The sequence below is a fragment of the Ursus arctos genome, unplaced genomic scaffold, assembly GCF_023065955.2.
Source record: "Ursus arctos isolate Adak ecotype North America unplaced genomic scaffold, UrsArc2.0 scaffold_26, whole genome shotgun sequence".
NCBI classification, from domain to species: Eukaryota; Metazoa; Chordata; class Mammalia; order Carnivora; family Ursidae; genus Ursus; species Ursus arctos.
In genome coordinates, this window is record NW_026622941.1 from 36,292,469 (window position 1) to 36,306,654 (window position 14,186).

The 14,186-nt window shown below is 43.1% G+C and overlaps 1 protein-coding gene across 4 annotated transcripts in view; it reads left to right on the forward strand.

Moving 5' to 3' along the window:
* The first annotated feature begins 1,672 nt into the window (after positions 1 to 1,672).
* The window catches only part of ANO6 (anoctamin 6), a 186,222-nt gene continuing 173,708 nt past the window's right edge, over positions 1,673 to 14,186 (forward strand). Inside the window, exon 1 of one of the 4 annotated variants that reach the window (XM_026502052.4) lies at positions 1,673 to 2,184. In XM_026502052.4, coding sequence (XP_026357837.2) covers positions 2,112 to 2,184 — 73 coding nt within the window. In that variant the 5' untranslated portion in view covers positions 1,673 to 2,111. The remainder of the gene's footprint in view (positions 2,185 to 14,186) is intronic. The other 3 variants (XM_026502051.4, XM_026502053.4, XM_048216890.2) reach the window with 3 other exon arrangements.

The window sequence follows — 14,186 nt, forward strand, 5'->3', positions numbered from 1 at the left end:
GCTGGTGGGGGGAAAAAGTGATTTTTTTTTTTTTTAACAGATTCAGAAATGTCTCTAGAGGTAGTTTATCAAATGGCCAACAGCCCAGATTCTAGATGCTTGGGTTTGAACCTCAGCTCTGCTACTTACTTCCTATGTGTGATTTTGGATTAGTTATTTAATCATCCTGTGTCTGAGTAAAAGAGTGGTAAAAGTTGGTAGGGTTGTTATGAGCATTACGTGACTGAATATAAAACATTTAGAATTGAGTTTAGCACATAAGCAGCACAGTGTACACATTTGTTAAATGAAAATTGTGATAACTGATCATGTCACTAAAATGCCCCTGCAGCTCCTAATTTACTAGGTCCCATAAGCATTGGGGAGAGAGTTTACTAGGAGAAAACAATCTTTTTTTCCTCCTTTTTTTTTTTTCCTTCTTTATTCTCCTACCCCCCCCCCCCCCCCCCCCCCCCCGCCCAACACCTGCCCAGACCAATGTATTGTTTTCTCTTTATATTAACAATAATTCTCTCTGGGCACCTGGGTGGCTCAGTCTCTTAAGCATCTGACTCTTGATCTCAGGGTCAAGAGTTCAAGCCCTGTGTTGGGTTCCATGCTAGGTATGGAGCCTACTTTTTAAAAATAAAGAACATTTTTATCTTTAAGATATTGGATATTTTCTTAAAAGTAATTTCCACATGCCTTTTGACGGATATTTGTGGCTGTTTTCCCACTTAGGACTGGTCTCAGTGTTTTCTTTCTTTAATATGGAAACTCAAAAAATAAGTATATGGGAGAATAAACGCACAGGAGATTTAGCGTCATCGTAATTACCATGATAATTCTGGTACATCAGTGGAAAAAATATAAAAGTTTTGATGGGAAGTGTAGGACAAAGAATATAACAAGGATTTCAAATATACCTTCTAAGCCATTTTGAGGAATCAAAATGAACCCAACACCAGCTTCTCTGAAAACAGTTCTGCAGACACACAATCCTAGAAACCTGAAGTTCAAACTACCCCAAGCGTCTTCAAAGTAGAAATCCCTTTGTATTTGTCCTATTGCTCCCTTTGGTCCCCAGGAATGCATTCTTTTAGTCTCTGCCTCAATTTTATTTTAGTGCTTTCAGTGTTTCCTCTGGGTATTATAGTCATTCACACTGCATTATAGTAGCGTTTGTCTCTAACCATAGTGAAATTCTTGGGCTTTTGCATTTTTGATACGGAGGACTAAGCTTTCAGGGTCCAAAAGGACTCGTGATCATCTTGCGACCACTCCCTGCGTGTGCTCAGGCGGGCGGGGGTAGGGGGCGCTTCTCTGGCCTTATAACCTCTCCTTTTGCGGAAATCCTCCGGCCTTTTGTGAACATGTTTTTTTTTAGATCGCTCTCTTCTTTGTCTTTTTTCTTCTATTGCTTATTATCCACGAGTTCTGCCTTTTTCCCCTGTAATCTCCCTGTTCCTTTCCCCTCCAATACATGTTCCCTCACTTAGGAGTCAGAGTAATTGATGCTTGAAGATCTCCTTTGGCTCCACGTAGCCTTAAATACCTTTCAAACGTGCTCGCTTTCTGGGTTCTTCACCTGAGCCGGAGTGCCGGTTTTTCCCCTCTGCAGTAACACATGTCAAAGAAAGCCAGCCCCAGTATGTGTCCATATATGACCTTAGAACAGAGACCTTAGAGAGCTGCCTCGTTTGGAGGCAACGTTTGGGGAACCCTGCCCACTCCCACCCCCGCGTGCTCTCGCCTCCCCCGTCCTCGAGGTCACTCGCGTACAGAACGCGAACGCCGACTCCTCGTGCTCGCGTCCCGACTTCCTTCTGGGAGCCCAATAAACCTGGGGGAAGTTTAATCATTCCGCAGCGAGCCTGGCTCTCTCACTGGGCATGCTCAGTGGCCGGGCCCGGCTCGGGTGGCGAGTGCTTGTCTTGGGCGCAGGGCTCGGGTCGGCGGCCGCTTGGGCTCGGCTTCCAGGCGTGCGGGCCGGCCACTGCAGCCCCTGAGCCGGCAGCCAGACGCGCCCCGCCGTCCCCGCCCGGACGCAGGGCCCCGCCAGAGCCGCGTCGTTCCGGAACCCGGGAGCCCCCAACTTCGCGCCAAGTTCGGGACCGCCTTCTGGGGGAGCCATGCAAATGATGACCAGGGACATTCTGCTAGAAATGGACCAGGAGGAGGAGGACGACGACGACGGGGATATCGGTGAGCGAGGGGTTCCCCGGCGTGGGCCGGCGCCGGAAGAAGTTGGGGACTGCGCGTGGGCGCCGCGCCCTCCGCGGGGGCGGTTGGCGGGGACTCTTGGCCGCTCGGAGGGGCGCGGGCGCCGGCGGAGGGGGAGGAGGGAGCCCACGCCGCGGTCCCCGGGCCGCAATGCGGCCGCCTCGCGGCTCCGCTGCCGGCGGGCCGGCGCCCCCGTGCAGGCCGGGGAGGCGCAGGGCGCGCACGGGCTCCCGAGAACAGCGTCCGGGCGGGCCGCGGCCGCAGCCTCCGAGCAGTCACGCTAGATTCAGGGAGGTCTCCGCGCGCCGAAGTCTTGACTCAGAAGCAGCAACTTTTGGGTCATTTCCTCCCCTTCGAACCGCACTGGGGATTCCGGAGAGCGGCGCAGGCGGGGAGCCGGCCCCAGTTCGGAGAGCAGGGGTGTGACCCACCTGCATCCGCTGTAAAGTGAAAGAAAGAAAGAAAGGATCGGCTCTGGGAGGGAGGGTGGGGGCTGGGTGGGGCGCCCCGGGAACGGATTTGTGGCCGCGGGTGGCGGCCTGGGATCCTTTCCTCAGCCGCAGAGCCCGCGGGGGCAGTGATTGTAGGCGTAAGCCCTGCTCCCCGCGGACCTCAGGACATTTCTGCCAGTCCGGAGGGCCCCTGGAGCTCGGCGGGACGTGGAGGTGGGGGTGGAAGCCAAGCCTGGGTGTTATCATTTCTAGTTAGAGATTAAAATGTTTAGAAGTTGTAGACGGAAAGGAGGCAGAACTGTTGAAGAGTAAAACAACCACAACAACAAACAAAAGGGAGGGGAGGAAGTGGGGAAGGGGAAAAACAATTGGAGGAGAAGGGAGAAAATCCTTGTCAGGGAATGATGACATATTGGGTCCCTCCAGAAGACTGGCAATTAAATTACCGTGCTGGTCTGTTCAGAGACTCTGAGTCTGTTTCCTGCACGCCAAATCAGTTTAAAACGCAACAGTTCCTGCTTATGTCCTGAAGTCCTGTTTTTCTCTAATAACTTTAGAAGTAAGTTAATTTTAGGAGCTAGGTGTGGTTTTTTCTTTATCATTTTTCCCCCAGCTGTATTGAAATACAGTTTACATATAACATTGTGTAAGTGTAAGGTGTACAACGTGCTGAGCTGATACACTTATATGTTGCAAAATGATTACCACCATAGCTTTAACCAACATCTCCATCATCTCACATAATTACCACTTCCTTTTTGTGGTGAGAACATTTAAAGTACACTCTCTTGGCATCTTTCAAGTACAGGATACAGTATAAATTATCACTATGCTGTACCTTAGATCTCCAGAACTTGTCTTACAACTGGAAGTTTGTGCCTTTTCACCAACATCCCCTCCGCCCCATTCTACTGTTTCACTGAGTTCAGCTTTAGTAGATTTCACCTGTAAGTGATACACAGTAATTGTCTTTGTCAGACTTCACTTAGCATAATGCCCCTGAAGTTCCATCCATGTTGTCCCAAATGGCAGGATTTCCTTCTTTCTCATGGCTGAATAATATTCCATTGCCCACATGCAAGAGCGAGAAGGCGGTGAGGGGGGTGGGTGATGGTGGTTGGTGATGCTGGTGGTGATGGTTATATATATATATGTGCGCACACACACCACATACCACATCTTCATTCATCTGTACTTGGACAATTAAGTTGTTTTCATATATTGGCTATTATAGGTACTGCTCACTTAAATCCAAAGAACTTGATAACTTCCTTGTTGACCAGGAACAAATTGAATAGAGGGACTTACACTTCATGGTTCATGGTTACATCTTTCATTCATTTGAGAACAATTTATTAGATGGAGGGAGCCAGTAGTAGTCTTTTTTTTATTAGAAAAACTGAAGCTCACAGGTTGATCTGCGTAGCTTTTTGTGTAGCTCGTTAGGGTCAAACACAGACTTTCTGAGTTGCAAAACCTGTGTCCATTTAGTCCACTTTCCACCTGGTCACTCAGCTGTCAGATAATGTATAATGCTACTATTTAGCAGGCTTTCCTGATAAATCATGATTACATAAAAACATAAACCATAGGAGCAAACTTTTAAAAAGTTATAATAAAGTAGCGCAGTCTGTTTCGTAGGAATATACTTAAAAAAAAAGATTTTATTTATTTGAGAGAGAGAGAGTGAGGGAGAGAGAGAAGGAGCAGGGGGAGGGGCAGAAGGAGAAGCAGACTCCCCGCTGAGCAGGGAGCCTGACATGTGTCTCGATCCCAGGACCTTGGGATCACAACCTGAGCCTGTCTCGATCCCAGGACCTTGGGATCACAACCTGAGCCGAAGGCAGACACTTAACCGACTGAGCCACCCAGGTGCCCCTCAGAGAAATATACTCTTGTCTGTTATGGTGAGGTGTCACTGTTTATAATGAGTATTGTAAATAAAGATAAAAACCCAAATGGAAATAGAAGTAAGCTAGAGAGTCTGAGCTTTGTTTGTTCCACTGTGCCGTCAATAGATCTCAGTTTAGAAAGAAAACTAATTTGGTCTAGTCTGTGTTTACCAGATGAGACATCATAAAATTTATCTTCAGTGTGTGGCAATAGTTTTTTCTTATTTTTAAATACAGATGTAATTTATGCTGGTTCTATCGAGTCAAACTGTAACTATATTTAATAAAAAGTTAAATATCTCTACTCCTCTTCACCCCTCCCTCCATAGGCTACACTGATACTTTACTGTGTATAGGCGTGTATGTGTTGATTACGTTTTATGTGTAAGTGTAGGCAACTAATATCTCAGCAGTTTTTGATGGTTATACAAATTCAGTATGGGTTGCACTGATGTTATAACAAGAGCAAATGTTTACCATGCCAATAGAAAGTTTATGTCTTTGTAAAATAGTAAGTCTTTTTAAAGGTTAGCAGAAGTAGGCTGATGGTATATGGCCTTTAACAAAATAATTATAATTTCCAACTATAGGAGAGGAGGTTCTGGTGAAATAAAGATGATAATTTTAACGTGTGCCTCTGGTTTTATAATGCAGGGCTATGTTAAAGCTGTTGACTAACATATTTCTCCTAGTACCAGATTGTCATTACTAATAGTTGTATAATTTAAAATCCACTCAGGTACTGAAGATTTCTATGTAATCCCTCTATAAATATTAACTCTGTAAATCAGAACAGTAGAGTCATTTTTGACATAGTTCCTGGGTAAAACTTTATCATCACCTAATTTGCAAAAGACAAAAAGAAAAACTTTTAAAACTGGATGCGGCCCCCGGTTATATCATGTAAATGTTTTATGTACATATGTGGAAGTGGGCCCTGTAGTAAACTGGCATTTAGGGCCCTTCATTTTTTTCCTACCAGTGGGTTTCTACTTACTTTTGAAGCACTGTTCAGTGCTTTACGTGTAAGGATTGCCTGCTTGTTTGACGTGAACCTGCCTGGACAAAGATGGTGAATCTTACTATGAGCGTCTTTTCCATATTTGCTTTTCTCAGGGCCTCTAGAAATTGTGCCCAAAGGTTTGTGAATGAGGTAGCCTGTTGGCACGAGACCATTTTTGCAAAAGACCCCTTATTTTCAGCTCCAGCAACCAAACGCAGATGTGACACATAGGCAGTAGTGGCAGGAAGTAGGTGGCTTTTAGCCCTTATGCACTGCTGCTGGTGGAGATCACACATCCAGGCAGGTTTCGTGGGCCTGGTGTGCAAAAAAGAGCTCTTGGCTGCCCTACCTCCAGCACCCTCCCCCCCCAGTTGATCAGTGAATAAAATCCACCATTTCTTCCTGTTCACGTAGAAAAGGATGAAACCTCTTTTACAGCCAAAATGTAGGTAGTATATTTAGTGTGCTGATTCTATTTATTCATTTATTTTGCATTTCTGTGATTCAAACTTTGCGGAGAGAGGAAAAGTATTCTCAAAAAAGAAGGGGATTATCAGGAACAAGTCAGATGGTTCAGGCAAAAAGGTTTTGTTTAGATGCTTGGTTGGTTGCTTTGGGTTCCCAGTCTGTTTATGGTAGAATTTACTCTCTGATCCCCACATCTGATGGTCATGTCATTGGTTTTGGGTGGGGGGTGCTGTGGGCAGAGGCCCATTACCTCTGAGCTGTGATGGTCCAGCTGTATCTTTCAAGTGTCTTTATTGGCTCCTTTTTTGATGTCACATTTTTACGCAGACTTCCTGCACAATTTCTATCCCTACAAACTTTGTTTAATCACCCGCGGATCTGATCCTGGCCTCGTTTTGCCTTTTCAATATTAATTGAGCAAACCTGTGCTAGGTGCATGATTAGGTGCGGGGCTGGGTGGTGGAGCCTAAAAATGAGTACAGTGCACCCCTTGGCCGTGGGGAAGTGGGTTCCGTGGAACCAGCCATTATCGAGCTATGTGCACAGCCATGGGAGGAGGTATGGGAGGCAGGGTCCCAGCGGAGCTTGCGGGGCTGGGCGCTGGAGGACCAGGCAGACGGCATGGCAGGGAGGGCAGAGGGAAGTGGGAGTTGCCTGTGAGGGAAGGGAGCAGCCACACCATGAAGAATACTCTGCCTGTTTTAAGGATTTGGGATGTGGAGTGCCTGAAAGATTTTAAGGAAATGAGTGATAGGATCAAATTTGCGTAGAATAGATTTCCCCAGCAGCACGTGGGAAAATGGGGTGGCGAGGGGAGGTGGTAGAGGGAAGCCTTCCTAGTAGTCAGGTTTGGAAATGCCTGCAGTGGCCATGGGAATAAAGAGGAGTGGTCTGAAAGTTTAGGAAAGAGGTGATATCTCTGAGGCCTCAAAGACCCATCGCTTCCAGCAAACAGTGGGACTCTGGGACTTGAGCTGAGTGATTAGGTGGAAAGTGGTGGCAGGTGTGCAGGAGGGGAGACGTTTCTATTGTTCCAAGTCTTATGCTTTTCTCCTCTGCTTTGGCTCAGACCATTTCCCTTCCTTAGTGATACTAGACTTAGCGCCTGTTTTTCAGTGGCTCACTGTCCTTCCAAGCCTCTCACAAACCTAGAAAGCTGTTACTGATTCTCATTGCCCAAAGTGCCCACCAATAAATTGTCACACCCCTTATTTTTCTGTTCTACACAATTAGCATTCACTTTGTATTTTGTTTTTGTTGTTGATTATCTTTATCCCCACCACTAGAGTGTAAATTTCTTGGGCACTGGGACTAGGTCATTTGGGTCTTCTAGAAATCATGCAAAATATCCCAAACATTGTAGACATTCACTGCCATAATTTAAAAAAATGTTCTCTTCCTCACCCTCCTCTAACATATAAGTTCCCTGAAGGGAGGTGTCTTGTGTGCTTTGTGTTCCAAGTTGTGCCCCTCGTGCCTAGAACGGTGCTTGCTCTTCAGTAGAAGCCAAACAAATCATTGTTGAAAGACTCAGTAAGTGAATTGCTCTTTTTAAATAGTTTGAGTAACATTATGCTTGTTGGTTTTATGGCCCTAGTAAAATTCCCTTCTATGGCACTTTGAGATTCCCTGTTATCTGTTCATTGTACATAGTTTATCAGGCACTCTGCTAGGTTCCAGGGTCCTTGATCTCCAGTACCTCACTATCTAGGAGGGATGCAGATACATGAATAGATAATTACAGTAGTCTATGATTAATGCTGTAATCAACATGTGTACCAGGGCCCGTGATGGTACCAAGCACAGAATCTTGCTGAGGGGACTCTTCAGATGCCGTGCCCGAACAGCCCTGGAAGGGATCAGAAATAGATACGTGGGTGGGGCTAGGACACAATGTGTCTCGAGTATTCCTAAATGTGATTCCTCAAGAAATAAACTTTGATGCTGTCTTTATATGCTGTGCTAAGGGGGAGATAGTCTCTACCAGGAGAATGACAGTTAAAAAACAAAACAAAGCGAACTATCCTTAAAGCCTTTCTCTTTGAGTATAGTTTTGCCGACATATATACATATATATATATATACACCTGTTATTTTCAGTTTCAAATCCTTAGTCACAATTTATCTTGTGTTTTAACATTCAAGTCAAAGAATTGCTTTTTAAAATGTTTCCCATCTCCTCTTGTAATTCCCACTGTTCTTTAAATCTGACATAGACACAGCTCTTGAAGAGTTCCACACACACCGCTTTCTTTTTTCTCAAGTGGTTGCAGTAGTCATATATGTTGATTGCTGTACTTTTTTTTTTCTTTTGGAAACCAGTACATTTAGACTAAAAGCTCCTGTGAAGGTTTCTGTCAAAGATACTATTTAAATTCTGACATTCTTGAAGGGAGATTATAATACGTTATTAAGAATCCCACAATCTAGCTTTTTGAAAGATGGTCTTAAACTTTTGTAGTGGTATTTGTAGCAGGTTCGATTAAAATGATTACATTTTAATAAAAGTTTCCACGCTAATACTTTTGGTTTTTGTCTGTTATCATACTTATCAGTTTGTGTTTTGTATTCTAGCTGATACATTTTAAGGCAAAGCTTATATAGTCTTAGGGGGAGAAGTGCTATCGGGCTCACCTTTGTACGCCCCAGCCTGCACATCGTAATGCTTTTCACATCGTAGACACTCAACAAACATTTGCTAAGGGACTGTTGTTTTTAGGTTGTAATGGAAGCTCTGTATGCCGTAAGATTAAAGCTTGATCTGCTTTTCATACAATGTAGTCAGGTCTGGGTCTGTGCGAAAGTCACCAGTTTTACACCAGAGATACATCATTTCCAATTACCTTTAACCAAGGAAACGTACTTCTTGACTGATTGGTAGCTCATATGTAAAGATAGAGATTATGAGAATATGACACAATCGACTCATTGTCTTAAGTCATTATCATCATTGTTATTATTGCCTTTCCTTTAGTTTTGCCTTGCTCTATCACACTGCAACTAAAATTAATTAGATCCATCCCGAGAAGCAGCCGGTTTAAAGAATACTAGATGAAGATATCAACAATGGAATAGTGTGGATATGTCCCGAAGAGCAATTCAAATACTCCTCAGCCAAAGCATCAGATGGAACGTTTGCATGGAAGACGGGTTGAGGGGTTAATAGGCAACTTTCTCTGCTGTGGTATTTATCACTGCCCTGGCTACATGTCTGAATACTCACTGAAAGAACTTGCTGCAGGAAGTTATTCAGCGGCTCAAAATACGAATGAAAGAAAATATACTCTTTTGTGAAGTCCAGATGTTGCTTTTCTATTTAATGCTTTTAATCTAGGACATTGAAACTCTACTATCTCCCACATTATTTAAAAATACAAATACTGGAAATTAAAGGAAAAAGGATATTGATCTCTAAAATTATCTTTTTTATAATTTTAATTTTAACTTTGGCAGAACTTTAGTCATAGGTCAGTCATGTAAATAGATGTTCTTTCACAAAGTACAATTATGCAAATTATAGGCTTGTTTATAAAGCTTGTTTTATATAAACTAGGATTGTCTTGACATAATTGAATTTTTTATGATTTCTCCAGACTATCTAGATATTTGAAAGATAATCTTTGGCTTGGCACAGACAAAATGATAGCTACATCTTTCTTGTGGCGTCCCACAGATACAGCCTTAAGCATTTTTTTTTCTGATTTATGCTTAGTTTTTAAGAAAAATGATTCGGCACTAAATGGTAAGCAAACATTATACATCCTTCTCACATATAAAACTCAGACCTTTGACATTAGTTTAAAATTTTGTTTATATAATGATTTGAAACCACTGCATTAATTTTTCTATCATTTCTTTCTGGTATTACTTACTAAATAAACAAACCCTGAATGCTTAGTTTGTGTAAAAGATAAGATCCCCTTTCTTAAAAAAAAAAAAAAAAAAAAGAAGAATGAACAAGCAAAACCCACCATTGTTTCTAAGTGATACAAGTAATAAGGGAACGGTATAAATTCATTGACCATAGATGCTACCTAGAGAAAGTGGGAGATTTAGAGAGGGTGGAAGGTGAATCCCTGACGAGCGGGATGGGGAGGAAGGACTACGGGAAGTCAGTGTGGATGCAGACGTGGGCCCAGGGAGGGGAACGGCTGGCAGTCAGAAGACCTACGTTTGCGGTTGGCTTTGACCTTCAGAACCTATTACCTGAGGCAAGTTGCTTGGCTGCTCTGCGCCTGTTTCTTCAGCCGGGTGGGGTTGCTAGGAGGATGTGAGGTGTCTCTATAGTGCCCGGTGTGGGCCTTTCACTCCCGCTCCGCAAGTGGCAGTTACAATGTCACCATCCTGATGAATTCATGTATTTAAATGCTACTTTTTTCATTTTTTTTAAAGATCTCACCTCATTTCATTTTATTTTCATTCCAGTGTAAGAAGTGGCTACTCTTCACCTCCGCGATCTGAGTCCTGTCCCCAAACACTGCTGTGTGTTTTGTGTGGCTCGTGCCACACCGTGTGTGCAGTAGCTGCCCACTAAATGTCAGGTTAAGGATGACCGTGACGGCGGCTGTGCTGCAGACGCGTGTCTAAAGATAAAGGAGTTGAAGAATAGCATGTGGTTTCTGCAAAGAGATAATTACTGTGTGTGCTTCCCACCCCCCCATCTTCAGACAGACTGATAATGTTTTCCAAATTCCAGGAAACCTATTTCAGGAGGAAACTCTTTCAGGGAATCTTAGCAAAAGATCCTAAGGGCTGACACTTAGTGGGCTCGCAATCAATGGCTCATAAATGTAGGGACGGCTTTTCCATCAGTACTGCCTGTAGCTTATCCCATTCTCTTAGTCACTGTCAGGCAGCTCTTTCCAAAGTATGTGTGCTCCCACGTGTCATCAGATAATTGTATGTACAAGACATGAGGAGGGAGACATGTAAGTAAGAAATAAATAGCTTTTATTACCAATTGAATATCATAGGAGAACAGAGGAGAGAGGAAGATCAGTGATGAGATTCTCAGTAGTCAGGGTTCTCCATGATTCCACTGTTCCTACTGAAATTGGAAACGTGGAGGATCGGTCAGAGATGTTGCCATTCAGTGGAGGGAGGGCAGTCAGGTGGTACGTGGTGGGCGTGGTCGATGACCTGACGTTAAAAACCTATTTGACTTACCATCTTCCCATCGCCCCCATTCCAGTTCTTGACCATTGTTGTGTGCAGGCAGTCACTTTTGGTTCCTCATTCTCTACATGTCTTCAGAATTGGAAATGACCTTGTGTCTCTGAGAGAGGACCTCCTCGGCCACCTTGTTATTTGAGTACACCTGAACCCCGTTCTTAGAGGGCACTGGGATGCCTTGGGAGTCTACATCCATATGGGTCTGAAGGGGAGGAGGAGACATGGGCCTTACCTCCCCTGTCTGAGGGATCCACTCTCTCCCCTCCAAGCCCTGGATGAGTGTAGGTATTAGGGGTCAGGTGAAAGTGCTCTGTTCTTGAGGTTTGGGTCTGCAGGTGAAAACCTGAATTTGATGAGAGATACTTACACAGGAGATTAAAAGAAAAGGATGACTTTTCCCTTGTTGAAAGATTATTTTCACCATCTGTTATAGATAGCCTCATCTTACCCTGGCCAAGGATGTGGACGGGCATCCTGTACTGTGTCAGGAAGAATTGGGCCTCTCTGTTGGCCTGTGGTCCTTTTAATTTATCCCCCTTGGCTCCTCAGTTGCCCATCATTCTCCTCAGAGTTCTTTAGCTGACCTCTGTCCCAGTGTTCTCCTCAGACAAATTGCCTGAGGTAGAGACTACCACTGTTTACACTTCAGTTTTAGACAGATGTGATTGAAATTCTGTCCCACACATTCACTAGCTGTGTGACCTTGAGTGATTAACAGGACTTTCCCCTCCTCTCTAAAATGGAGCTGATGTTAGAACCTACTTCAAGGATGACTGTATCAAAGTGATATAATTAAAAAAAAAATCTTACTTTGCAGGGCTGTGGTACCCGATACACTGAAAGCCTTCCATAATTAGAAGCTAATGTTGTTAATATTATGGGTAGCAATTTTTACCTGTATCTCAGCCCAGATTTACCTCTTCTGTGTTTCACTGAGGTTTTACCTTTCTCCCAAGGCTGTACCTTCCATTTATATAGCTCATTGTTAGTCTTTGTCTTTTTCATTCGACTGTGAGTATCTTGAGGAGAACGGTCACCTCATCGAGCAGGATAGTGCTTGGCACATGGAAGAAGATCAGTACATTCTTACTAAATGAGTAAATGGATGAAAGATTTTGATTATTGAAGGTCTGTGGTAGATTGCAAAGATAGACCTTTGTGTATAGACCAACCCTTGGGTAGGTTTTTATAACTTTGGAGCCTTAGTTTCCACATCAGAAAAATGTTGTAGAGGAAATATAGAAAGGATAGTGATACTTACTTTATAGAATTGTTATAAGGTTTACTAATATTAATATATAAAAGGACATGGGACATTTCCTGGCACATAATAGGCCAACAAATATTGGAGTCATTTATAAAACAACCAAAAATGGAGAAATACAGTATAAATGACTGGTGTAACTTGTTAGATATTCCAGTAGCTCTGTTTCACAACAGTATCATCCCTTTGAATATATATAATTTTAGTAAAAAAGGTAAGAGAATATACTATAAAGATTCATAATGAAATTTAAATGGTACTTTGATAGCCTTTACACTAAAGAAAATGCAAAAGAAATAAGAGCATTTCTTCATCTAGCAAATTTAAGATTTTGAAAGTATCTCCTATTAAAGGCTAAAGAGTAGCTGTCTTCATATTGATCCTGGGAAATTTTAATAAAGTAAACCCTTAATATAATACACATTTTTAAAAAAGATTTATTTTAGAGAGGGTGCGTATGAACGAGGAGGAGGAGGGGCAGAGAGAGAGAAGCAGACTGGGGTCTCAGTCCTCTAACCCTGAGATCATGATCTGAGCTGAAATCAAGAGTCGAATGCTTAATGGACTGAGCCACCCAGGTGCCCCTAAAATACTCAGTTTTAAAATAAACATGTAATATTTACTTATCGTTTGAATGGCCAGTTATTTTAAGTGGAAAAATTCAAAAATGTTTCATTTGCTCACAGAGCTATAATTTCTCCTCATTAAGTATTATTGAAAGGTTTGAAGTCAAATAAAACCTGTTAAAAGACATGAATATGATACAGAGCAAGACGATAAAACTGAAGACAAGAGCACCTAAAGAAATCGTTACCTTGATAGTTTGAATTGTTGTGAATTTAATGAATAAAATCATCACTACTTCATTTGCAGAATAGGTATTTGCAATGACATTTTTCATTTTGTGTGTTTGAGGTTTGGGAATGATTCGCCTATATCCAGTTGTTAGAACTTAAACACCACCGGGCCCCTTCCAGCAGCATCAGCCCTAAGAAAAGGGAGATGTCCCTTTCCATTTGGGTAGATCAAAGCAAAATGAAAGGAGGAAGGCTGTTTTTATCCCCAACTAGAGTTAAAATTATTTGCTTTATAGTTAAGTGTTCATAGAGGTGACTGTGCAATGAAAGTGGAAGTTTCATCTTTTGGTTACTGCACTTAGAATTGCAGTTCTTGTTGTCCGTGGGTTTCAACCTATACTCCAGATTGCCAGACTGTCTCCTATTTCCTTCCTCCGTTTAAACAGCATTTGGTACCTATGGGGTGCATGCCTCTATAACAAGCACAGTGCAGCTTACAAATCACAGAGGAGATGTGCACACTTCTAACACGCCTTGTCATCTACTCTAAGGGTGAGCAACACAGTAAATGGCTTTTGAGCAATGGGGTAATCATGGTTTTCCTGAGAATTACAGCTGCCTAAACTGTGGCTAGTGGCTTGTTTCATACTCCAAGATACTTATTTTGAAGAGTTCAGTCAGTCTTGACTAAGTTATTTGGCACACACACAAAAATCCCTTTGAAAGCTGATCGTGGAATTTGCTACTAGTGGCCTTCATAAATCAGAACTAGTGCTCTTTTAAAAAGACATGTGCATAGGGACACCCAGGTGGCTCAGTTGGTTAAGCGTCTGACTCTCGATTTTAGCTCCGGTAACAATCTCAGTATGGTGAGATGGAGCCCTGCCTTGGGCTCGGCCTGAGTGTCCTGAGGGTGGAGGCTGCTTGGGATTCTCT